Below are 26,981 nucleotides of genomic sequence, written 5' to 3'. Positions count from 1 at the left end.
GTAAAGAGCACTACTTTGAGACATAATAATCACTAGTCCTAAATTTTAAGCCAGTCGTACAAAATCATTTGCTGTAGAGCAACTTAGTAGGTGGCTCCCTCACACATACTGCTACATAATTATTGCTAACTCTGCAACTAAGAAATCTGAACTGAGCAGGCACAGGACTTCTCTCAATCATCTTACGTTTACAAAATTACTCCTTTGTGCACTGCCCAGAATACACAGATAACTTGTCAGCTCAGAGAGACAGTCAAAAATATTCCCACTTATGATGATTTCCTCTGCTATGTACCTATTTTTTGTCCTCTGCTGCATTTTTTTAAGAAAAATGCTATTAACAATGTGGATGACAGACTCAGACTTCCCACTTTCTCTACTGGTTAGAAAAGTGCAGAAACAGTTGTTTCATCATGACTTAGATTTGGTCTCTCATTAAGTTAGTCTTTTATCTGTTTTGAACCTTCCTGTGATCTAATAATCAAACCAATCAGTATGACCTGTTCTGTTTGTACACCTTAGGAACAGATGGTATCTATGTATATAAAAAAAATGGAGTTTTGGTCTTCAAAGAGAGTACACTGCAGTAAGAACTACCTATGCACTGGTGGATTATTTTTTCTAAAATGACCAAGGAGAGAGAGCCTTAGAAAAAAAAAGTACATTCTTCAGCATCAGAAAAGAGATTAAAACCTCGATCCGAGCCATATTTTTCAGCTAATATATCCATAAGAGTTCATATATATCGGGGGAAAAAACATATTTGCTGCAAACATGGCAGAAGCATTTTTTAAAAAAAATTCTGCTGCAGGTGCTATGTCCAGATCCAATGTAGTAACAGACTTAAAAGGTAAGCTGAAAATACTGCTTGTTGACTTGTAAAGCATATTTCTAAGAATATGCAGTACATATTTTAACTTCACAATTTCCTTGCACTTCAACAAGGACATCAACAAATCATCATCAGTTTATGCAATGGAAATATCTTAGATACAAAATTAGTTTTGGGTTTTACAATGTACACAAGGCCATCTCATGAAAAGAGTAAGCAGTAGCAGATTTGTTCCTGGAACTGAATTTTACTTCTCCAAGATTAACAGACATTCCATGCTAAAACAGCATGCAGCAGAAAACCAAGATTAACAAGGTATAAAAATCTGAGGGCTATCTGACTTTAATTTTTAATTTTACCCCTGAGACTTAAAAGTACAGATATATTTTATCAATTTGAACAATAACAACACTTAGCTAGAAGTGTAAAGACTGAAAAAGATAAACAGTAGTTCAAACTTATAACTGATGTAAGCAGATCCATTCCCAGATTCTCACACAATACCCGAAAACAGTTCAATGTCTGCAAATAAATAAAAAGTCACAGATATATGGGAGAAAAGAGAATCCTCTTTTGTACATAGGTACAAATGCATTTAGAGAAGGAAATTTACAAGATTAGACCTTTTAAAAATGCCTGAGACGTTTTGTTTTTACAGAAATTAGCACCTCTCTTACCTTGGTTTGGTTGCATATTCATGTTTGGTCTGGGACCGTAGTTGCCCATCGGCTGTCCCTGGCTCATAGTCATCTGATTCTGCACTGGCATACTCTGTGAGGATGGAACGGAGTGATTATAGCCACCCATCGACCCATGGCTACTTGAAGGCATGTTCATGGAACTGTTTGTCATATTGAGTTGGTTAGGTCCAGGTCCTTGCATAGGCATGTGGTTAGGTCCTTCAGAAGGAAAAACAGGGAAAAAGGATCTGCATTAAGCATCGTAAAGCAAACAAATACAGTCACACTGAATCACAAAACTAAATAAAAGTCATTAAATGCAATTACATTAAAAAAAATTAAAACACAGTTTACATGATTTCCCCACTTGAAAAAAATAAACAACAAAGTTCAGCTCTACTATGCAATGCATTTTCTTTTGTTGAGCAGCTGAAAGGTGTAAATTATAACACAGTTCATCTTCTATCTATATCACATACAAAATTAGTCTATTTAGTACTCACACAACACCTCCTGAATTTCAACCAGAATTGCACAAGACCAGTAAAAGAGCCAGCTTGCTATCTCCACCACAGCTGCAATTACTACAACAGCTGTAACATTTCTGTGTAGTCGAACACCTACATTAGACACTTTTCTGAAAGTAACAGTTATTTATTATTATTATTTTTAAACTCAGGCAATATTAACATTGACATGGTACAACTACATAGAATCATAGAAACATTTTGGTTGGAAAAGACCACTAAGATCACCAAGTCCAACCACAAATTTAACACTACCAAGTCCATCACTAAATGCTAACTTAGGCTGTGACTTTCACTCAAATGACTATACAGTCACCCATAAAAGATAAAGAAGGTGACAAACACTCCGTGGAGTCACTGATACAACAGCAAAGGCTTTTATGGAAAGCCTTTGCTTTCAATAGTCAAACTCATTCTTCTATAGAGCTGTTTTAATGCCCTGTAGATAAAAATCTAACCAAAAGTTATTTATTACAAGAACAGGACTCCTGAGTTTATCTCCTGAGAAGGGAATGAGAACAAATGATAGTGGTAAGACACTAAGATTTTTTTCCCCTGGATGCTTCAATGAGGATTTTTTTAAAAGAATTACTTGTAAATGGAAAGCATTAAGTGACCTTTATTGGCAAACACTGTCATCAGCTTTCCTGTGCATTAGTAAAAGAACAACCTTGGAAAATGGAGAAAGGTGTGAAGAAAAGAACAAAGCAAAAATGTTAAAGACAGTGTGCTGCATTTTTCCTACTTCTAAGTAAGGTGGAAAATTTCAACACAACAGAAAATCACCAACACTTTCGATTTGTAATTGTACTGGCATTGCAGTGATTCAGTTCATATGTGACCACCCCTATGTATAATAAAAATGGCTGAAGGCATATTTAACATTTCTGAACATACAGTCTATAGCCAATATTCTGCAACTGTATTTAGAGATTAGTAGGGTGGGAGATGATTACTGGAAGGACAGACACCAAATTATCAGCTCAACTTGTGAAGATGCAAAGGAAAAGCAACCTGTTCATAAACCCATGAGGCCAACAGCATCTTTTCACCTTTTGTTTCCCCTCTTCCTGATAACACAGGTTGGATTTGGATTGTTCTCTGAATTAAAGCTACTCTCAATGGGTAATTTAACAAGTACAAACATTTCAATACCATGTGGTCAGTTTATTCATTACTTTACTTGGGATAGGTGAATAGGTACTAGGACCACAATTAGTAAGAGGTGTGACTGGATGTAACTACGACAAGTGAAAAAAGTAAATGAAATGGCAGGATTATGCCTATGACAAGCACCACATGAAGAGCTTCTGAAGATATGAACAACCAGAGTATGTGACAGACTAGGTCAACTGTAAACAAGGCAAATGTTGGTATGTACTGATTTCACCAAGGACATGCTACTGTCGCTAAACATGCCACAGGTTTTCTGTTAAGCTACAAAACCCTAAGAAAAGGAATCTAAAAGAAACTATGCCAGTAGAGTTGTAGGAAAACAGTGATTTGTTTACATATTTCACAGTGGAAATTTAAAAAAAAACTCAAAACCAACCAACCAACAAACAAACAAAAAGCACACCAAAAAAACCCCCAAACCAAACCAAACCAAACCAAAAAACCAACCGAACACCAAAAAAACCAACAACCACCCACACACCTGCATCTTCAGATGTGAACAGCTCCCCAAGTCCTGCCCTGGCTTAAGAAATAACTGCACTAATCTAGGGTAGAATGAAGGCTGAAATAAGGACATAGAGAGCTGTACACAAGGTCAGAGAGACAATACAAACGGACCTGCAAACACAAAGATGCAGAGGAGCAAGGTAACAATGATTAATGAACACAGCTACTAAAGCCAACGTGAAGAAACAGAGAATAAGTTTAAAAACACATTTATCCTCTCGCCCTTTTCAAGACACCTTACTGAAATGAACACATAAACTTATTTGGTCAAGAGAAGTGAAAAAGTTGAAGCTAGAATACAAGGAAAAGGGAAAAGCTAAGACCAAAATATCAAAAAGCCTTGCAAATGAAAAATAATAAAAACACACTTCACAAATAATTTTTTTTTATCATTTGCCAAAATGCTTCATGGGGTTCTCCTGCATGTAAGGAAAAAACAATTGATTTTAATTTTTTGTATGAAGAAATGAAATAGAAAGAAGAGAATATGAATGAAGTATCTGCACTTTAACGTAACTGCTTTAAATGTAGTACAAATTAGATTTTGTGTTATAATAGTTAGCAGAGTAAGTATCTATCTTGACTATAAACAGAAGTCCTTCTTCCTCTTACCCACTTATAGACAGCACCTTAGCTCTGAGAAGCTGTAAGCCAGACTAAGTGCATATAAGCCTGCAGGAGAGGAAGGCTTAGAAGGAAAGAAGACTTTGAGAAAACTTGCTGGTAACACACAAGCACCTGTTATTCAGGAAGGTCACTTACCAATGTAAGGACAAAGGTCAGAGAACCCTGAGGCTAGTCTTAACTTTCAACTTTTTACATACAATAAAATCAGGAAAATAACTTGCCAGCGGCACAGCTAATTTCATCATCTCCTTCCAAATCCGGACCACTCTTACTTTGCATCACACAAACTCTCCAAGTAACTCTTCAAACAGCAATTTTTTCATCTACAAACCACAATCTGTCACAGGTACAGAAAACTCTCAATTGTACCACAGGCTGAAAAAGGTTTGCCGTAACTGTCCTCCCTGTCACGAGGATACAGACATTCACTTGTCAGTGGATGCAATTAATGGCCTCAGCAGCACTTCAGGTTCTGCACTAACAGAACATAAGTATGAGAAAAATCATCCTTTAAAGTAATGGGACAGATCTAAAGAAGAACTTTAAGTTGACTCATGTCCTGACCATCACTAGACAGTTCTTTTAATCAACCCTTCCACGCATACTCAGGTCTGCGGAAGCCCCAGGTCAGGTAAGGCCTCCCAGAAATTCTTAGCTAGCACTTTTTAAGAGCTTGCATTTTATTTATTCCAGGCTGGTCAGGTTGCTGTCAACCCTGGATTCTCTCAGTTTACATATTAGGGACTTTATTCTCCTTAGACAGATCATCTCCTCAGATATTTGTGGGTTTGTATCTGTTTTCTATTACAAAGGGTCTATGTAACTTCAGAGTAAATGCCTTAAAAGAAGAAAGCAAATCCATACTCTGCAGAAATTACTAGAAATATGTCTCTGTGAAATATAGAAAGGCTCACATGCAGGTAAACTAACAAACACTTAAAAAATAGGTGTAATTCAGCTATACAATTACCAAGATGATTCCGTTTCCCTTTTTCTAACGCCTACCCATGAAATGATTTTAGCATGCCTTTCTGATATTAGAGATGCCCTCATCCTAAGCCGTTTATCTTCACATCCTCAGAGACAACTTCAAACTGAGAAGGAAAGAACAGACCTTCAAAAAAGGGAATATGTCGGAAAGGCTAAATTAAAGCTTAGTTGGAATCTGTATTTAAGTATCTGTCTAGGTGAATACCAAAACAAACCTATTTACCTTTCACGTATTTTCATAAGAGCTCTTTTCTTATTCTATCTAATTACAAAATATGTATGTTTAAGGAGTGACTTTTCTCCCTTGTGGCTCTGCAGTGAAGTCATTATGCTCACATTGTGACTTAGTAATCCTTCTCCTTGGAAAAGATCAGTATAATAACAATAATATGATTACACTCGAGGGTCAAAGAGACTGATTTTTGAGAGGCAAAGCTATTCTCCATGGGTACTGATGGATTTTAGATGGATAAAGGACTCCACAATCAAAATATCTCTGCCCTAATTAGGGAGCAGCATATATTGCTCTTTACACTTCCAGATGCAGATCATGACCAACATGTATGATGAAACTAACTTCTTCTCTAGATCTTTTATTACACTTCTTACACGCGGCCTCTGCAGGTTATTCAGCTACTCTTTCAGAAAAGCTGCCACTATCAGGGGGCACTATCAAGATTTGCTCAGAAATGAGGGACTACAGCAATCGTATTTTTTACCTTATATTAAGTTTTGCAAAGTTATTTACTGTGTTTCCTGTCATGAAAGTTTATCCTTGTCACCAGTGAGAGATGAAATTAGTTCAGTTGGTTAGATCATGGTGCTGGTAACACTCAAGGTTGTGGGTTTGATCCCTGTATGGGCCATTCACTTAAAGAGTTGGACTTGGTGATCCTTGTGGGTTCCTTCCAACTCAGAATATTCTGTGAAATCTGTGAATTTTCAAGGATCTTTTGATGGTAGTTTCCTTTCTTGGAAGTATCAATACCGTGAAGAGCTTTTGTATGAAAACTTTCTCCATACAAAAAAGAAAAGAAAAAAAAAAAAGGGGTCCTGAACAAAAGCAATCCTGGGAATGCAATTTTAAGCTGAAAGCCATTTCACGTGAAATAGGTAGTATGACTTTATGAGTGGAAATTCTGGAATACAGCCTCTATATAAAGCAGTAAGTTTTTCCATGGCTTACTCCATGACTGCTAAAGGGAGCAGTTACCCCAAAGCCAGTAGTGGTAGGTAAAACGTAGATTTTTATCATCTTCTTTTGCTGCTTTGTTTCTGCCTTCCAAAGCACTTTTCTTTTTATTACAAAACAGGATGGCACAGAAACTGACTTAGAATTTACACCTAGAACAATAATCTGGAGGCCATTCCTTTACAAATCCCTTACAATTCAACACATCTTCAGTAATAAAGAACACAGAGGATTAGTGGAAGCTGGACAATTTTCTGTACGAAAACAATCTCTAAAAAACAAAAAAGACAAATCAACAAAAACATTTACCTAAATTAGAAACACCCACTTTCAGATGTATCTATTTTATTATTATCTAATTATTTAGCTACGATAATTTCACATTATCTTTATATGGAAGGATTTGTGTTCACTCAGCCACAGGCCAATACCTTTCCCCAATAAGCCTTCTAAAGCCAGCTGTACTGCACGGTTTCAAACAGACTAAATTTAGCCAGTTCTGTTCATCAGAGGAATGCTGTGTGTCAGCTACATCAAAGCCCAAGGGCAGCCTGATAAACACTGAATACAGGTCACGTAGCTCTGTAGCTAACAAACTCTAAGAGAGCTTGTACTCGGGGGCATTCAAAGCAGTTTTGTCATCAACAATCTAGTATCCCTTGAGCCCCCATGTCGTTTCAGTTGCCAGGCAACGCTGGTGTTAATGTCTTAGAGGAGAAAAACTTACCAGGCATCTGGCCGTTCATCTGGTTCTGCATGTGTGGTGCAGGAGGGCCCCCACCTACCATACCATCTGAAGACATGTTGTGCGAGCGCGGAGGTGGGGGAGGGCCGCTCTGACTCATCCCTCCCGGACCCATAGGCATATTCTGTGTGGGTGGCTGAAAGGAGACAGTTTAGTCAAACACGAGAAGCAGTTAGCCTGACAAATATATTATATGTACATATGGTACAGCAGTTGCCTATATTGTTCAGCGGGCTATGAAAGCAAGAACTGAAATGCATATCTTGCTCTTTCTGATACATTTTAACTCCCCCCAACATTACTTTTGGCAAAACATTTAACATTTCAATCAATTTTACATGAAGTATTACACACAAACAACACCACAGCACCTTCGAGCATCGCTTTAAAATAAAAAAACACAAATCAATGTCTCATTAAAAAATTACATCTGAACAGTTCAAGACTGCTGGAGTCACTCCCTCACACACACACAAAAGCTTTCCTTCAACAGAGAAATAAGTCTTCACTGTAATTCTCTCACATCAACAATTTGTTGCTGTTAACAGACCTTGCACAGGGACAAAACAGGTACAACATGAGATGAAAGCCTCTGAATGCTCATAGACTGGCAAAAAATTTGCACCTGGGTGTGGTAAAACACTAGCGATCTCTTCCCCGCTCTCCCCCAAAGCGCTGAAGGCCTAGTTCATAATTCCGTGCCAAACACCCCCTACAGACTGGAAGCACATTAGTGCTGGCCTCCAAAGGTCCAGAGACAGCTGCCTAGAAAGGATGTTTTTGGCAAATTTCCTAATGAAATTGTGAGGAAAATAACTGAATAACCTTGAGAGTTCAAAGAGGGAGAGCAAAAAAAAACAATAAATACAAGGGGGAATTTACTGGTAGGTTCTATTCACGGCAATGTAAGGAGACGCAGAAACTGCTAGTAGCCACCTTCATTTTCCTACTAAAAACAATTGTGAGACTCTACAATCCTCCTCACATACCTTAGCCAAACACTTTCAGGGGAATAAAAGTCATCTCTGTGAGAGCGAACACCTGGCTCTCTGGCTTTTGAGGATTCTCTCTACAGGCCATAACTATTCATGAAAAACTCTTCCCATGACACAACCACATGTGCATTTTTCAGTGTTTCTCTTCTTCAGAAAGAACCAAGGATGTGAACCCTAAGTTCCTGTCTAGCCCCAGTGCCCTCTTATGCCTATACCTACTCATCAGGAGATTCATAAAGACAAGAAACAATACAGTGGTAAAAAGTAAGGCTTTCCCAATGAGTGTGAGGCAGGACCCCTTCTTACCCTTGGAGACAGTAACATCAGCGTAACACAGATACACACATATTTGCTTGCCAGGGGAGGGGAGTGAATGGTACGGATTTATTGTCTTAATGTTTCTTCACATAGCTCAAGTGGGTATCATTTTCCCTGCAATACTTTTAAGAATTCCTCAAGAACACAGTAAAAGCTATTTTTCGGAAGGAAGAAGGAAGGAGATGAAGAAAAATGCAAGCAAGCAGGCGAATTCTCTTACTAAATTCCTTTCATTCATCCACAATGAAGAGAATGACATTTTATAAGCAAGTTCCTTCCTCATCCGACAGCAGAAGTGGCAGAAGGTAGAGAAGGTAAGAGTGAAAAAGGCAGCTCTACTCTCGGAACTGCTTCATTTGGTTGTTTTTCCTCCGCTAGTGAGCAATCAAAGCAAGGCCGCTTCACCTCAGTTAAATCTTCCTTCACTTTCAAAACTCACTATGGTGGTAATTTGCATGTAACAGAAGTTATCTAAAACTGATATACAGAGAAACAAACAAAAAAAGAAAACAAACAGACTATTTTTAGTTTCTATTTAGAAAGTATGCTTAGGAATATCAGCAAAACCAACACACTTGGTACCTCCACATGAGCAGCCAGAGCTCAGAGCCTAACAGCAGTCCCATGTCAGCAAACTGAGAGCAAAGTCAGAAACCACTCAAGCTGAAATGTTTTCAGAATTAAAATTAACTTCTTAGATTCCAAGCATAAAACATTAGCAAATCCAATGTTCATATAACATGCTGATAATGAAAAATACTATAAAGTACTAAAAAAAGATTAGACCCTACCTAGGTTTTAGCTATCCTGCAGGTGATACTGCACAAACACAGGCATGCCTTTACGCATGGAAAGAGGGAAAAAAACCCTCCAAAGGTTATGTGAGAAAAACTACATTCCAACTCTAAAATTTAAGTCTGGAAGTTTTCAAAGCAACTCTCCTTTAAGACAAACACTGCGGTTTGTCTTAAAAAACAGCATAAGAATGCAAACATGCAAGGACAGGGGAAAAAAAGTATTAAGGACTTTAAAAATCCCATTAGATACAAAAACCTGCAAGAGACTTCACAAACCACAGGGAATTAAGAGAACTGAGGGAGCAATTAAAAACACTCAAAAAGGTACTACCAGAAAATAACTCAGCAAAAGGAGTTCCTGGATATAGAAACAGCCCAAAGACCTGTGTGAACCCACTTCACATTCTTGAAAATAATGCAAGAAAAAGGACCAAACTGCAAAAAAAATCTAATCTTCCATTACAATAAACTACCCTATAAGATGACTAGAAGGTAGATGAACCCTGTACCTCTATTTATAAAAAAGTAGTGGGACCAGTTCTAGGAATTATGTGAGGCTTGCTCCCTGGGCTACAGATAAAATTATGAAAATAATTAGAGTATCATAAAATACCAATGGTAAAAAGTTAGTAAAGTGTCAATACAGTAAAGTCTAATCTTTCTAATCTATTAGAATTTTTTAAAAATATAAATATAAATTAAACCACCTAGATGCATATTTAACAAAATCTTCTTAATACAAGTTTTTTGACAAAGCCTTTTGGAGAAATATATTGTTCAGGAGTACTCACTTGCACTGATCAAAAACTGCCCAAAGAAGTTGAAAGAATAAAGGAACATATAGAGGTCTCCTGAAAATATTTCTCAGTAAATATCAACATCTGAAGATACTGCACCATTACTGAACAGAAGGTGCCAAGTAAAATTCAACAGGGATAAATATATGGCAAATACACTGAACTGTGAACTATTCTTTCTTCAGAAAGAGGAAACTTCTATTGCCATTAACCCAGAGAAAAAATAAATGACCACAACCCAGACAGTTTGCTGGGGGAAAAAAAAAATCAAATAAAACCCCCAAAAAACAAATAGAAAATTCCAAAACTCATAAAAACTATTGATAATACCCATGGTCACTTTCTGATTATCGTCAGTACTTGATATATCAAAAGTGACCCGATATATCAAAAGTGACGTACAGTGTGAAAGAAAAAAAGGTCAAGGCATTTGTGATCATGATACACGTTCAGTTTGGGGAAAGCAATCACCAAAAGATACTGTAAAAACAGAAGGATTCTGAAGACAGGCAACAGTGATTAAAAATTTTGAATGTTATCACCTGAAATAAGTCAAAAAGGGCAGGGTTTTTTTTTTATATAAAAAGGAACTTAAGAGGATATGACAGAAATACAATTTAATGTATGATACATACAAAAAGTAGATCCTTCAGTTTACGGTTTAACAACAAAAAAAACCTCAGGAGAACAGTCAGTAAATGGAGGAACATCATTAAACATACAGGGCACCACATAAATCATATAAACCTGAGGAATTCATCAACACAAGACACTAGAACAAAGTTTAAATAAGGTTCAGAGATAATTACACATACAAATGCGACAGAAACAGTTATACAGAATATTATATAGGATATTTTAAAAGTGTATTACAAGCCTTCATGTCAGATCATAAACCAATCACTACCTGATAGTAATTAAAACGAAATGTCTCCTGCAGATATAATTATTCCCCAGTGAGAATCCTCCAGAGTACTTTTCTACTGGACGCAGACAGAAGAAAACAAGAAAAAACTGTTTTAAAATGGCAACTTCCCTATTTCTATTGGAGTTGATCCAGGCTTTTACAGATGATAAACTTCTTTAAATCAGATTTAATTAAAATACCCCCGAACAATAATCAAACAAAAAACCCAACCCCACAGCCTAGGTTATTTAACATTTTTGTTCTTTACAGAAGGAAATTCACTATTCCCAGTAACGTGCTCTACACGGGGTGAAGATCCTTTAAAATACAAAAGGATCACACACAGTACTCAAAAAAACCCAACCCACCCATTGTGAAAGGAAAGCTACCCAACATGAACCCTACCCATTAAGTCTAGTTCTGAAAGGTGAAATGACATACAAACGTAGTAAGGTTAACAGAACCAAAGGAAAGGCTACTTCCCTCCTGCTGGATGCATGACACAAAGGAATGAAAATTAAAATCGCTGATGATTTTATTCCAATTATGAAGTAGAAAATGTTAAATATTTTGCTATCAGTAAAAAGTAAATTAAAGAATTAGAAGATGTTAGACATAGCTTCACTTGCTAACCACTAATTTTTGGCTCATTTCCCCAAACACACAGATTACATTTATAGCTGCTATGAGCATTTAAAATTTATCAGAGCATGAAAAACAATAATTATAAGCTATTTAGTCCAATTCTGCAAATCTGAACTGGAAAAAGACTGAAACTGACCCAATAGCTGCAACCAAAAAAAAGAGACAAGAAAAACAAGAGACAAAAAAAAAGAGACAAGATTTTAACTGACAACTTTCAGCAAACAAAATCCTAGTAAATCCAAAAGTTATTTGAAAGCATGCACTGAAAACAATAGCCACACTGCATTTTTTTAGAGCTTTTCCTTTAAATAATAAATTAGATCAAATGAAAGACAGTAACAATAAAATCTGCCACGGTAGAATTGTACACCTGGAATTTTCAAAGATTTGTTTATGGAACTTCTATTGCTATAAAAACTGAGGTGGAATACCAACTCATCAATAAAATGTAAAAAACAGGAACTACTGTTACACACATTAAAACACAATATAGCTAATCAATACAACTGGCAGCAGATATTTAAACTACACTATCAAAAATACTATTTTCCTGAAATTCTTTCAGAATAACAATTAAAAGCTACATGGAATACAAACATAAAAGCCTTCTGATCTTTCCAAGAGAAGCCTTAAATGAGGATTTAATCAATCATTTTTGTTTTCAATTCTCAAATACCATTTTCTGCAAAGTAAAATGCCCCGTCCCAGGAGGTACTCTGCCCTGCACACATCGCATTGCTAATATAACAGGACCTGTCTTGGTCTCAGAGAGCAGTGCTCTGTTGATAGGTGGTGATGGCACCTGCAGAGTACTTACTGAGGTGTCAGATTGAGAAGTAAGACCATAAAGGATACATTTCTGAGAACTGAAAGAGCAGGATTTATTTAATCGGGTTATGACTCTTCTTTTACAAGGTACAGGGTATTCTAGAACTGAATGTCTTAAAAGAAGAAAATAAAGAATGTGTATCAATTCTCAGCAAGTGTAAATTTAGGGATAGAAAGGATTTCTACAGGAAAAGCATTATCAATCATATCTAAATAGTAAAGTCAAATACAAATGTAATTTGTGCTCTCACTGTTGGAGTACGAGTTGTGATACTAGGAGTAAGGAAATCTAAATTTAGAATGACATCCAGTTTATACATCTTGATTTACACATCAGTATCTTCAAAAATCAGAGACATTCTGACTTAAGATTTGAACAAAATTTTAAAATAGTGCATAATGTAATACTTAAAACACTCTGTTTGAAGAGGAAATTGGAATTTTTAATTGTTTCAAACTGCATATGTCACTGTATAAAAATATTTCACCATACCAATATTCTTAAACAACATTTTAACAAACAGAAAATTTAACTCTAAAATATCTGATAACCTCATTGCAATCAATAGTTATTCTGATACTTTAAAAATAATCACAAATAATTCATAACTCTTGATATAACTAGAAAATATTTAAATCAAAAATTAAACAATCCGGTATGAATTCAGAAGAGTTTATTATAAGTGACTATGAATAAATAAACTGTGGATATTAGCTTGGGGCACACTGAGTTATTGAAACTAGAGAACTTCAGAGCTGCTCTGTAATTCCCCAGTAATATGCAGTTCCTATCTGCCCCCAAAAGCAGGAGTTTTGTGTTCCACAGCCTCTTGCCTCTTTCACTTTTAAGATGGATTATTATCTGGTCTAATATTTACAGGTTTTGCTTGCATTTAGTAACCTAAGATAAAAAATCCAACTCTCTTCTAGCTGAAAGGCCCTATGTAAACTCAATTAAAGCAGAAAGAATCCTGCAGAACCCTTAAAGCACGGCACTGGGGAAACAGCAAAACCATAGAGGCTGAAGGATTGGCACCTATGTTACCAGACTGCCTGGTACAGCTCTCAGCAAACTGCCTACGGTTCAAACAGGTATTTATTGTGCAGATACTGTACCACGGAGAGGCAAATCACATCTTCAAGTATGAAAGAACTACACCTTAGAGCATACTCCTATTTCAAACTGCTAGCTATTTTTACTGATTTCTAAATCAGCCACAGAAGTTAGGAGGCAACAGAAGTAGTTTTTTGTGTACAGTGCACTAGCTCCCCGTGTGGACACACCTCATTAGCAACACATGCAAACTAGCTTACAGAACTTAAACAACCCTCTGATTTAAAGTGGTAGCTAGTAGTCTCTAAATTCACCTAACATCCCAACCACTGAAATTCCCATATTCTGATTTTAATTATTTCTTTTTTTTAAGTGGAGTTGCTGGCTTAAGAAGCTCCTTCCAGCAGCTCTCTATTTCCAACAGCACTCATTCAGTTGTGCCAACATAGCCACTTACACGGTCCCAAAGTTAGTCTGTAGTAATACAGAATGAAAATATTGCCCTTTCCACCTAATTAATTTGGACTCCAGATTTTTCATCATACAACAACTTTAAAACATCACACAGCAGAACTGCAGCTGATGAGATGTTAGCTCTAGTGATGTTAACATAACCATCACCATCAAAATGAAATCTTGTTAAACAGCCACCAAACTTCTTTCCAACATTTAAAAGCCTCTCTGGACTAAAATGAACAACCTGGAAAAGGAATTTTTATTATGAGGCCATGGCATACATGGATCAACTGAGGATCCACAACCTGAAAATTCTTTTAAAAACAAACATACACAATTTGCTTTTGCTAAAACAGGGTGGCATTACTAGCCCTAGAAGATGTGTATCTAACAAGGACTGTTAGAGATTCAACAAAAAAGACTAGGGAAGAAACAGTCCACAAAACTTAAATCATAGTAAATTTGGTTGTTTTGCTTTTAAGGCTTCTAAAAAGCTTGTACTACTGACAATTCTCCAGGACTTCCTTCCCATTAGCAGGTTTTCAGTTTGATGGTATAAGCAATGGATGTGTTTCTTTTCATGCTCTACCCAAAATAAATAAAAATCTGTGTCCCTATTTGCAAAACTAGTTCTCTTTTGATTAATATCTCATAACCACGTTTTTACATACAATGAACATGCAGACAATCAGCATGTCCACTGAGAGGTCAGAAGTCAAATAGCACGCAAAGCCTCAAAGAAAGCAAATGGATAGAGAGAATCACACGCTGGCCTTAAAGTAAAGCCAATTAATTAAGTGATACAGACACACCGGACCTCTCTGCAAGCACTGAAACTGCTAGATCGTAATGCATTGCTTTTATGACTGGTTACTGCAGTCATACCTAAGACCTAGGCTACGGACAGCAACAAGGAATTAAAACTCGTCTCTAACAGACCTGGAATACTGTACAAGTCCAAGAAAAGTCTTATTTACCGTTTTGTTCAGACTGCTGAGTCTCCAAGATCACTAACACAGGGGTAATGCTGACTTTTAAGAGTATTGTGGCAATACAACATGAATCTTGATGTCCCACATTTCCCATTCATTGCTGACAAAGCCTAACTAACTGGGGGCTGGAGACTATTTTCAAAAGATCCTTACCCCATGTGCCTCTTGTTCACAAAACACAGGACATCTTTTTTGTTATGCAAAACCAACATAGCAAATAAAAACGTAAGAGCTTGAAGAGTTGGAGGAAGGAATAATTTAAGAAACTAAGTTTTTCATGGAGGATGCAAGCACAAATAAATTAGCTTTTATCAATTATGGATTTGCACTGGCTTGAGTTTCTAATAACAGGACAGGAATATGGAGCTTAATTTCTTTTACCCATCAAATCATAGTGGCTCTACTTGTCCCTTGTTTGAAGGGCAGCAGAGTGTAGCATTAGAGTGTAGCCACATAATATGGTAGGTATGAACGCTACATCTTTCCTCCCTTTCCCAAGAAATCTACTACCAAATGTATCTCTTTTAGAAACTCTTAAGAAATTATTATGATTTTTTAAAAACTATTTAACAAACATTTAATCAGAGCAACTATTCTTCAAAATCCAAGCTCCAAGCTCCCTTGCCTCTTGACAGGAAACATCTGACCTTCCTTTTGCTCTGTTCTCTATTAAGTCAGTTTACAAATAGTTGAACTTCAATTGGGCATGGACTTGTGTTCTGAAAAGCTAATGCAGAATTATGCACCATACTGCTCTGTGTATCTGCTTTAAAACTAATTTAATCAATACACTAACATTAAATATACACTGAATTAATCTAGAGGTTTAAAGATTGATGCCAGCTGTGATGAGCAGGAAAGCATACACCACAAACAGACTTTCTGCTATACTACCTATCTTGGTTTCCCGTGGGATAGAGTTGATTTTCTTCCTAATAGCTGGTACAGTGCTGTGTTTTGGACTCAGCAGGAGACTAACCTTGATAACACACTGATGTTTTAGTTGTTGCTAACCAGTGCTTACTCTTAAGTCAAGGACTTTTCAGTTTCCCATGCCCTGTCAGCGAGCAGGTGTGCAAGAAGCCAGGAGGGAGCACAGCCAGGACAGCAGACCCAAAGTGACCAAAGGGATATTTCCACACCATAGAATATCGCACTCAGGCTGGGCACTGGTTTCAGCAAAAGCTGACTCAGTTTAATTACAGTTACATTATTCTGTGGTGATCAGTGACACGACCCAAGCAAATGGCCTGAAGTTGTGTCAGGGGAGGTTTAGGTCAGATATCAGCAAAAGGTTCTTCACCCAGAGGGTGGTTGGGCACTGGAACAGGCTCCCCAGGGAAGTGGTCACAGCACCAAGCCTGACAGAGTTCAAGAGGTGTTTGGATGATAGTCTCAGGCACACGGTGTGACTCCTGGGGATGGTCCTGTGCAGGGCTAACGGTTGGACTCGATGATCCTTGTGGATCCCTTCCAACTCAGCATATTCTGTGATTATTATTATAGTATTTTATTTAAATTATTAAACTGTTCTTATCTCAACCCATAGGTTTTAGCTTTTCTTCTGATTCTCCTGCCCATCCCACCATGAGGAGAGGGAAGGTGTGTGGGGTGAGTGAGCAGCTGCATGGTACTTAGTTGCCAGCTGAAGTTAAACCATAACACTACCACAGACATCAGCCTTTCCCAGGCATTTAGTACATAACTGGACAAGAATCTCGTAAATTTAAGATTCCTCTCATCATCAGTAACAAGTACTTTATTTCAAAATTTTAAGTTATTAAAACTGAGCCATATTTTTATTTTCTGGATCCCATCTTGCTTTTTTCAAGAAAAATAGTTATCAAGGTAATTCAATTAACATATATTTTAGACAACTTTTATGTTCAAATAAAGGCTACCAAAGAAGCAGAGTGCACTGTTCAGTTCCTAAGACTCCAATTTTTTTCTAGAAACATCACAAGTTCATTAAAACCATAGATTAAACACTACCCTTTTGAAAAATAATGTGTTTAAGATCATAAGAGACTTTCCACTGTTTGAGTGAAACCATGCTTACGTCAAAGATTCCTATTTAGCCTGCAGAACTCCACAACTTAGGAAAAAAAAGACAATCACCACCCACATACGAAACAAATAAAAAAAAACTCCCAATAAGGAAGATGAAGGCAAGTTTTCATCAAGTGCTAGTAATTATGTTTAGTGGTTCTATCTCTTGCAGCAGTTGTTTTGGAAATAAACAGCATTTCAGTGCCTGCTGATGTTGGGTGTTTATAAAAAGCAATTACCATTTTATGTAGAAGTATTTTGTAACTAAAGACTCTGCTCTAATCTGTGTGACAAGTTTGGAAACAACACACAATAAGGGATTCCACAAGTCCTACAAAAAGCTTTATTTTTGAAATAAATATCTCAAGCAAGAAAAGAAAAAATCACTTTTTTATTAGTTTATTATAATCTTTCCAGTATTGTGAAATTTAGAAAAATAATTTAATGTGATGCCCAGATTTTTTCTACAACTTGGACACAACAAGTTTTCTTGGAAACTTTAGCTTGCTACTGAAAGAAACTGGCACTTTCAACATAAAATAAAACTGGTATGTTACACAAGTGAGTAATAGTCATTTATTTTCATCACCTTCTTGAAATACACACTGAAATCTCATGCTGAAATCTCATTCTGACATAAGGCAAGATGCATTACGTAATAAAAACACTGAAAAAAATAAATTTCTGTGTTTAAAAAAACCCCAAACAAATAATCAAAAACCCCAATCAAATAATTCCTGTAGACCTCAATATCTGCCCATTATAAAATGGAAAGTTCCCCTTTACATATCAAATAAAGTGATGGTCACAGGTTGTTTCCTTATAAATATCTGGCAAAATTAAGACATAAGGGAGAGAAAATGCCCAAGTAGAAAAGCTGGGGGTTTTTTATTCAATAGATGGCAATGCCTTTTTAAGGCCACTAAAACATTGTCAAGAAAACAAAAAAAAATAAAAGTCGGGGAGGACAAGATGCCTGTTCTGCAGTTTGAGATTGAATGTGTTTAGGAACACACGCATACAATACTTTACTACTGCTTTAATTGCACCTTTGCTCTCTATAGTTCAAGGACACCAATACTTTGTTACAGCCTCCCTCAAAAGCAGCACTAACGAAATATCACAAGACTTCAACAGTGTTGTTTTCCTCATGGTACAAGCCCTTTTTGGTAAGCTGACTTATCTAATAAGGTGGTGGTAAAGAGATTTTCAACTGCTATCCAAGAAAGAAATACCTGCCACAACTTTAAGAGAGGAAACAGGAAGTTCTATCAACTTCACAGGTGAACTTAGTCAGTGCTCTTGTCCAGATAGGAAGACATTTCAAAACAGCCCTGCCCTTAAAAATGTTGCGGTTCACACAGCTGAGGAAAGACTGGCTGACTCCAGAATAACCTCACACTCTTTTTGTCTTTTAATGTGAAAGAAGGTCTCTCATCCCAAAAGTCATAATTTAATACTCTAGCACGCACACAAAGACAACAGGAGCTTTGTTATGACACTGGAGTTTCAAAGTTTTTCTAGTTCCCTTCACCCCAGACTCTGCAGTGCTTCCTTAATCTGTTTCATCACCTTTTCCTCACTTCCAGGTCCCCCTTACAGAAACACTTCTCTGCACAACACTGTTGGCTCACTACACTTCTTGTTCTCTACAGGCAATACCAGAGTTTCAGAGAGGAGGTCAGACATTTCATTAGAATAGTGCATTCTAAAAGACGAGGACAGAGGCACAGCAGCTGAGTACGAACCATTTTCCCAGCAATGCTTTATGCATTAAGTCTAAGGAATATTGTTAGAGAATACAATGAAGTTATCATCAGGTTAGAATCATTTTAGCTTGTATTAAAAACTTCAGTGAACCTGGTCATTCATCCCTTTTCTTCAGTGTGAATGCTATCTTAACAGCAGTATTCTCTTTTCAACCTCACTTTACTACACAACTATTAGTTTCTACAAAATACCTTAAGTTGAGAAATTTCTTTAGAGTTTATTTAGCTGATTAAAACAGCAACAAGATAAAATTTAAACAAAAAAGAAAATACAGTTTACTAGGGGAACAATCTCCCAGAGATGGATAGATGAGATAGAACCCACCTTCAGAAGCCATCCAGACTCAATCCCTCCTAAGTTACCTGGAAAGTTACTGCATTAGGAGTATCATAATTGATGTATTTAGTATCAAAAATAGTAGATGTCTATACACACAGTATCTTTCTCCATATTCAGCTGTTGCCACGCACAACCCTTGAATTTAGTAAACTGCTCAACAGCTGATAGAGAAGCATAGTGACTCAACTTAATACTTCCAAGTCAACTTGAGCCTCATCAGTTCTTAAATGGAAAACCAATAGAGGAAAACAGTCTGAAGTAGTTTATCCTGCATTGTAGAAAGCAGTAGCTCACATGTTCCCAATGTCTTCTAACTAAAATTTACTGGGAAGACAGAAAGAACTTAAAGAATATTTTTCTATAAACCCCAACAAAAATCACCTTATCTGATTATGCTACCACATTTCAGGGAAATCTTCCAAGATTTTACTTGGTAGGTCAGAGGGTCTACATTTAGATAACACTCAAGATCGAAATTTCACTTTGTATTTTAGTTTGTAAGAAAAACAAAGAAGCTACTTTTTTTATTCCCTTCCTCAGCTGTCCAAAGGGGACTCCCTCTCCCTCCAACAAACACTATGCTATTTTTCTCAGTAGTGTGGAATATTCCTTCCATTCAGGATCAGAAAGGCACTTCAGTCTAGATCTGCAAAAGCCTTTCCCAGCCCTATCTTCATTTTCTTTTAAGAAGAGAATGTCATCACATTCAACTTTAACAGCAGGGCTGTTCGCCAGGGATTAGGATAAGGTCAAATTCATTTCCAGTTGTCATCAGAACCAGGATATGAATTAAGCCTCAAAAAACATATTAGTTGAGGAACACACACAGCCCTCTTAAAGGTTTCTCTCCCTCCCCCTCAGCTACAAGCATGGATTTATAAAAAGAGAAGCCTCTACAGGCACAACAGGTTGGACATAATGAAGCACTGTTTCTATAGTCCTCTAGGTACCAACTTGAAAGGATGCTTTGCTAGTAGCAATGATTGGAGAACACTTCTCCAGAGACCAAAGAAAAAGTAATTCAATTTCAGTTGGTGAAAACTAGTATCTAGGAATGGCTGTTTTACAGACATTCTTTTTAGCTTCATATTACAGAAATGAATCAAGACTATATTAATTCAAGAAAAGTCTTATTACCAAAAAACAAAGAACTTCCTTGTGTTACTCACAATGAACTCCCCAAGCTTTCTGATTAACGCAGAAAGCAAACAGATAGCAAGCTATTTTAATGTTTGCTGTTTCTTTCCTTACTGCTCCATAAACAATGGAACATGGGAAAAATTTCATGGATCTTATAAAACACAGAGTTCAGGAAGACAGACTCAGAAAAATTCAGATTAAAAAGATAGCAAGTAATATCCAAGAAATGTAAAGCAATGCAGTGTCTCAAGTGAAGCCTGCGAGCCCTTATTTTTTTCATGTTATCACTACCCACCTTAAAAAAAGATTGCTTTCCAAAACAGGAGAGAGGCAAAGAATTTGAAACTCAACTACAGTATAGAAAAGCAGACAAAAATTTACCCAGCCTCATTCCACCGAGGCAAGAGAATGGATTATATTCCAGTAAAAAAAAATATAATAATAATATTTTAAAAAACCAAACTCATTCCCCCACCTTTCCCTAATGTAAGAGGAAAAAGAGTACTGCTGTAGTTGTTGACTAAGAGCCATATCACTACAGTTCTCAGCTAAGGGGGGGGGGGAAATCTATCCATGAAGGAGGCCACATAATCTGTGCACTGCACACCTGATTCACAGTAACAGTCTCCAGTTAAACAGGTCAGGTTTTAAGCAAGACCTAAGTAGTGAGATTACTCCAAATACAGCATGAAGACACACTGCATCATGTATTCGATATACAGTAAATCAGAGGCAAAGTGTTTGGTCATTACCTCAAACACTTGTTTGGTTGTTTTGTTTTGGTTTTTTCCTCCAGGAATCCAAATGACATCTATTCCCTACTTTTGCACTATTTTGTACTTACTGCTGGTAGTAGAGACTGCATGTTCTGGTTGGAGTCAGCTATAGTGGCTAGGTAAACCAAGTTTGTATGCAGCATCTGCTGGTATCTATCAAAATAAACAAAGCAAAACAGATCTTAATTCACAAATACAGTAACATCAGAATTTACTTTAACTCTACACATGTCAAAAAAGCTACCTGTGTAAATCAAGATTCAAGAGACTTACAAGAGCACCATTATTAGGAATCTTAAGCTTTTTCCCCCTCACACTTATCTATTGTCCAGTCTTTCCCAATGTCTCCACCAAAGCTGTGCCTGTATATTCTCTACCTGTCTTGCTGTGAAAAAATCTAAAGCTGGGTGACACTCTTCTCACCTATTTCACTTCCTGCCCTAAACTAAATCACCAGAAGACTTAGAGCTCTCTCATGTGTTTGTGCCTGTTCAGTGTAATTTTCATCACAAACACTAGAGAATAAGAGGTCTTTCTATTATGTCCCAATATACAAGATACCATAGAATTATGTGAATCATAACCAAGACCAGTGCACACATTTCATTAGGACCTTAAGCTTTGGAAGTCTGCTATGGAATGATTTTCCTGCTACAGAACCACAGTCCTGCGTCCCAACATCTAGTCCAGTCACAAAAATAACCTTAAAATCAGAACAGAGCACAAGTACATAACTACAGGCTTTCAAACAGCTTAATACACTAACTGTGCTAGAACAAAAGTATTCCCTTAAACAAAAAATACCTACTATTTATGATTCCCCTCCTACTCCCACACTACTGATTCTCTTGGCAAGGGACTTGAGCTATACTATGATGCTCTGTCTGTCCCATGACTCCATATTTGATTACATGGGTGCCGTGATCATCTTGTGCCAGAAAAGGGTAATGAGAAAATAACATTCCTCAACAATTGACTCCTTCTACAGTTCTCATTAGACAGCAAGTCCACATGGGATATTTTGGCAGGCCAAACATTTAAGACAAGCCTATTTGTTCTTGGGCAAGTGAAAAGCAGGCAGTTTTCAAACATGCCATCATGAAGAAGAAAGGTCCATTTTCCTACATGATTTAGAAATGTTTGAGAAGAAAGCTACCTCTTTCCCAAAGTGTAATTATGATACAGAGGGAAAAGATCTTTGTTATACAGTCCCAATTTTTATGAGCGTTGTCATCATGACATCAACTTGCAGTAGGCAACTTGAAACATTTCAGTGACAAAAGTCATACTCATACAGCAAATAAAAAAACCCACATAAATTTTATCTGTAGCATAACTTATTTGTTCTTCAGCGCACAGTTCTCCTACAAGGTGAGCTAAACAAATCTATAACGCTGATCTAGATGGAAATTCACCCAGTCCACAGAAGATATGGATTAAGGTCTTACTGAGAGCATTCAGAAGTCTTTCCTTTGTTCTGATAGTCCATTATACACTGAATAAGATGGTTATTTTCATCCAACATCTGAAACAATAAAGAAGAAGTTTGGAGTAAGTTTCACATTCTTTGCTGAAAGACTGGAAATAAGTTTTGAGTCTTGCTCCTCTTCTCAGAGGTTTTAAAAACAACAACAAAAAAGTAGTAATCCAGAAAGCTCTACTTCACCAATAATTTATAAAACACTCTTTTGCTCCCACTTTTCCCCTCCAATTAGTATTACTGGTTTCAGTTTAAGGGTTTCATAGCACTACCATAGCTACATTTGTGAAGCATTCTGTTCCAATACTTGCCTGATCCGCATCATGTTCTTATAAATTTTAGAAGTTTTCTGCATTCCTTCGTTTGATTGCTAAGAACAAACTTGCTTAAAAGTTTACACCCCAAGTTTCCCTTCTCCTTCAAAAGCCTGCAACTGTTTATAAATTTAGTAACAAAAGGCACTGAAATTGTTATTGATGAGAAGCGAGCTGACCAGTCAGATTTGTTTCAAGGAAATGTGCTGGAAAGCTAGGCCGTATTTACATGAAGAATCTCTAACTAAACTGCATTTTATAGATATTTGGTTTAATGGTGTTGTGCTTGAGGAATGGTATTCCCCAATTTATTGTTCCCACTGAAACACTCCAAACCACCTGCCCCTTGCTTACTTCCCCCTCTGCCCCGTTGGTGGCTGGACAGGAGAACTGGAGGCACAAAAGGTAAAGATCACACGTTGAGATAAGAACAATTTGCTGGAAACAGCAATGAAATAAGAAAAAAACCAGTAACAGAAACAACATTAACAACACAGCGTACAAGAGTGGTGAACAATTCACATGTGAGTGCTCAGCACCCAGGACTCTGAAAATACCTGACCCCACCAGGCTATTCGATCCGGAAGGGACTCCTTCCCACATCCCTGATGTAAGGTGGTACAGAACAGCCTCCGAGTCCCAGCCATGCCCCTCCCAGCTACTGGAAAAATTAACTGTGTTCTGGCCAGAATCAGGACAAATGGGCACAATAGTTCTGTTATACTTCAGAAGTGTCCACAAAAATGAACACATATGAATTAGATTTTTCTGACCAAAAAAAAAAAAAAAAAAAAGTAGCTCTAAAAATCACGGGAAATGGTCAATCTCACAGCTTTCTTCAGAAAGTTCACAAAGTCACATAAACAGGAAAAAAAACCAGCCTGCTTTACTGGAGCTGTACATCCCCACACTCTTATCTTTTTAACCCCCATCCCACATTCTGATCAGACAATACTCAGCAGAACCATGGATAATCTGAGGTACAAGCCAAGTTACCCAAGTCAACTGAACAAAACAGAAAATTTACTGCCAAATGGGAAATTTTGCATCAATTTATTCCTTTGCTTTCTTTTACTGGAAAGCTAGTTTAGATCCCTTTACCCAGTTGCTGAATTTCACAAAACTAATAGAATCTTAACCAATTCTAATACTCTCTCCTTCCAAACGTGTTTGAAACTAGCCATGACTAGGCTCATGCTTTTACAAGGAAAGCACAACATTACATGATCTTCACTTCCTTAGAAATCCAACCTACAAAAATTCTACAGAGAGGAAAAAAAAAAAAGAAAGAAGTACTGACTTTTTTTTTCCCCCCTGACTAATCCACCTCTACTATGAAAAGTGTATGGAGTCAGAAACCTTATGCAGTCCACTCAGGCCTTCTATCCACATAAGAATGACCCAGCCAGCCAAGTTTTCTTAAATGCTAACCAGGAATCCACCAGAACGGACTAGAATGATCCCAGCACAAGTATTTTGCCTGAAACTGCTGGATCTGGAAACACATTTAAGCACTAAACACAGACATGACTGCAGTATTTTCAGCTGCTGTGTGAGCCTCAGAAACTAGGTAAAGCTGAAGCTGCACTCCTCAAAGAGGATCACAAACCCACTGCTACACAGACACATGACACACATACTAACTTCAACTTTTATAAGAAACACAGTGGCCACTTTCATCAGAAAAAAAAAATAAGTAAAACAGGAGATAATACCTTTAATACTGAAGTCTAATAGAGGACTCGCAAAGGAAGCCTTGAATCAAGGCTCTCCTCAGAACGTCTCGCACAGGAGAGGCTTAGCAGACAGGCAACCTTGAGACTGCCGGTTTGACGGCTGCATCCTTCACTGCAGCCATGTAAGCTGGACCTCTTGGGGAAGAAGGGCTGGGGGGGGGGGAAATGATAGGGCCAAGAGGAAAGGCAACAAGCAGTATAACTGTATCCTAGATGGGGCTGCAGACAACTATTTTATACAAGTTTAATTGAGCCTTTGCTGATAGAAAATTGAAATAGTTATAAACACCTACCATCAAAAGAGAATTTAGTTACCAGGTGGATGAAGGTACCTCCAGGGCTTCTGACACCTTATGTACATTACAAAGATTCTTCAGCTTTAACTACACTAGGATTTTGCCAGCACACCACCAACAGATTAGTGGTTTGACTACAGCACAAGAAAAACTTGTCTACGTTTTCTGTAAGCACCTCCGTGACCTGAAGTCTCTACAGACTACCTCTGAGCAGCTTTCCACCTAGTGGGTACATATTTTTCATCTACAATTCTCAAGCACCAACTTCTCCTGGAGGACTCCATTATAATTCTGGGGTCTCCTTTGAGGTCCATATCCCTGAAACACCTACTTTTTGACGCTCTAATTCTTTATTAAATCAGAGGTTAGCTGTATTTACCCAAAAGGCTCCTACTACGCAAGGAGCTTGTAGCAATCTGAGATGTGTTTGATTCACTGCTATCCACACCAACAACAGTGCGAGTCTTCAGCACAGTTTCCAAATACCACCCACTTACTAGGGAACTTGAACATACTCCTTTATTTCTGCTGATAGAAAACACTGTGGATTCTCACAAATCCTTTACGTGCTTTTCTTTGAGATCTTTAACGAGTTAACTTGCTCACTCCCACAAAAGCTGAAATGGAGTCGTCCGGAGCCGCTGTCATTGGCTCCGGCAACGATGTTCTTCTTTAATCACACCTCAGGTTCTGGGGGAGGGAGCATTAAGTTGGCCGACCAAGTTTGGGAGCTGGATCCGCCGCTTACCCCGCAGGGCCCGAAGTCAGGCAAAGACTCTGGAACAGCCCGTCTGCGGTCCCACCGTCAGGCCCCCCTCGCAGGAAGGGACTTATTCGACTCCTCCGCGTCCAGGCCGAGTTCTTTCGGGTTAATTCAGGCCCGCGGGGTCGATCAGGGCAGCCGAGGTGGAGGAAGTAGGGCGGAGTGGGGGGCTCAGGGACATCGCCCGCCCCCGGTCCGCGGATCCAACAAGTGCCCCGCTGGGCCCGACCCCGGGCACAGCGAGCCCGGCCCGGCCCCCTCCCTTTTCCCTGCCGGGGCCTCGGCGCTCCGGGCGCCGCCGCCCCCGTTCCCCGCGAGGCAGGAAGCGGCAGCTGCAGCCCCCAGGGCGGCCCGGGCCGGGCCGGGCCCGCCCCTCCTCGCCCTCCTCACCTTCTGGATGGCGGCCGGCGTGATCTCGCCCTTGCCCCGCTGCCTCGGGGCCGCGAACGCCACCGACATGTCTGGCGGGTGCCGGGAGACTCCGCGCCCGCCCCCGCTCCCGCCTGCCTGCGCGCGCGCCCCGCGAATCCAACAGCGGCGCCGATCCGGGAAGAACGCGGCGCGCGGGGGGGCGGGGGCGCGCGCCTGGCGGGACGGCCCATCCCCGTCCCGCCGGGGGAAGGTGTTAAGGAGGACCAGCGGCTCCTTCCCGCTTTTCCAGCCGGCGAGGGACAGCTCCGACGAGACCGCGGCTGCCCCGCACGGCCCGGCCAAAACAACGAGACCGAGAGCCGGCGCTGCGCCGTTTCGAACGGGAGCCCCCACCCCTTGTCACGCACCCTCTTGTCTACCCCCTTTCCCTCGGCCGCGTTGGTACGATCCTGCCCGACGCGCCTCAGAGCCGGACAGGCAGGGAAGTGGTACGGCCGGCGGGGGGGGTGGGAGCGCCGTGGTGCGCATGTTACAGGGGACGCTCTCGGGCTGTGCCGGGCGGCGCTCTCTCCTTCCCCCCTCCGCTCAGCGCCGCCGTTGGTTGCAGCCGGGCAGCCCGCGCGGGCGGCCGGGCGGGGCGGGGCGGGAGGCGCGGCAGGGGAGCGGGAGCGGGGGCGGCGTTCTGTGTTGGCCTGGGCCGGCCCGTCCGTGGGGGGACCGGCGGTCGGGAAGCGCGGAGGAGGTGCCGCTGCCGCTGTGACGCTCCTGCCACGTGCGATGCAAGAGGATGGTGCAAGACTCTTTTCATTGGTGCCCAGCGACAGGATGAGGAGCAATGGCCCTAAAATAAAACACAAGAAGTTCCATCTCAACATGAGGAA

At 39.1% G+C, this 26,981-nt stretch overlaps 1 protein-coding gene across 6 annotated transcripts in view; it reads right to left on the bottom strand.

Moving 5' to 3' along the window:
• The window catches only part of SS18 (SS18, nBAF chromatin remodeling complex subunit), a 45,047-nt gene extending 18,521 nt beyond the window's left edge, over nucleotides 1-26,526 (bottom strand). For 2 of the 6 annotated variants that reach the window (XM_017833211.1, XM_017833241.1), the window contains exons 1-5: nucleotides 26,119-26,262; nucleotides 22,588-22,664; nucleotides 21,208-21,292; nucleotides 7,259-7,412; nucleotides 1,510-1,731 (exon numbers count right to left, since the gene is read on the bottom strand). In XM_017833211.1, the coding sequence (XP_017688700.1) occupies nucleotides 1,510-1,731; nucleotides 7,259-7,412; nucleotides 21,208-21,292; nucleotides 22,588-22,664; nucleotides 26,119-26,187 (607 nt within the window). In that variant the 5' untranslated portion in view covers nucleotides 26,188-26,262. Of the gene's footprint in view, nucleotides 1-1,509; nucleotides 1,732-7,258; nucleotides 7,413-14,074; nucleotides 14,155-14,238; nucleotides 14,295-21,207; nucleotides 21,293-22,587; nucleotides 22,665-26,118; nucleotides 26,263-26,507 lie in introns of those variants that run through there. The other 4 variants (XM_017833220.1, XM_017833230.1, XM_017833249.1 and 1 more) reach the window with 4 other exon arrangements.
• Nucleotides 26,527-26,981: the final 455 nt, after the last annotated feature.

The sequence above is a fragment of the Lepidothrix coronata genome, unplaced genomic scaffold (assembly GCF_001604755.1).
Source record: "Lepidothrix coronata isolate B3197 unplaced genomic scaffold, Lepidothrix_coronata-1.0 Scaffold6, whole genome shotgun sequence".
In the NCBI taxonomy this organism is placed as follows: domain Eukaryota; kingdom Metazoa; phylum Chordata; class Aves; order Passeriformes; family Pipridae; genus Lepidothrix; species Lepidothrix coronata.
The sequence above is the reverse complement of the archived record's forward strand: the minus strand, read 5'-3'. Positions and strand labels throughout refer to the sequence as shown.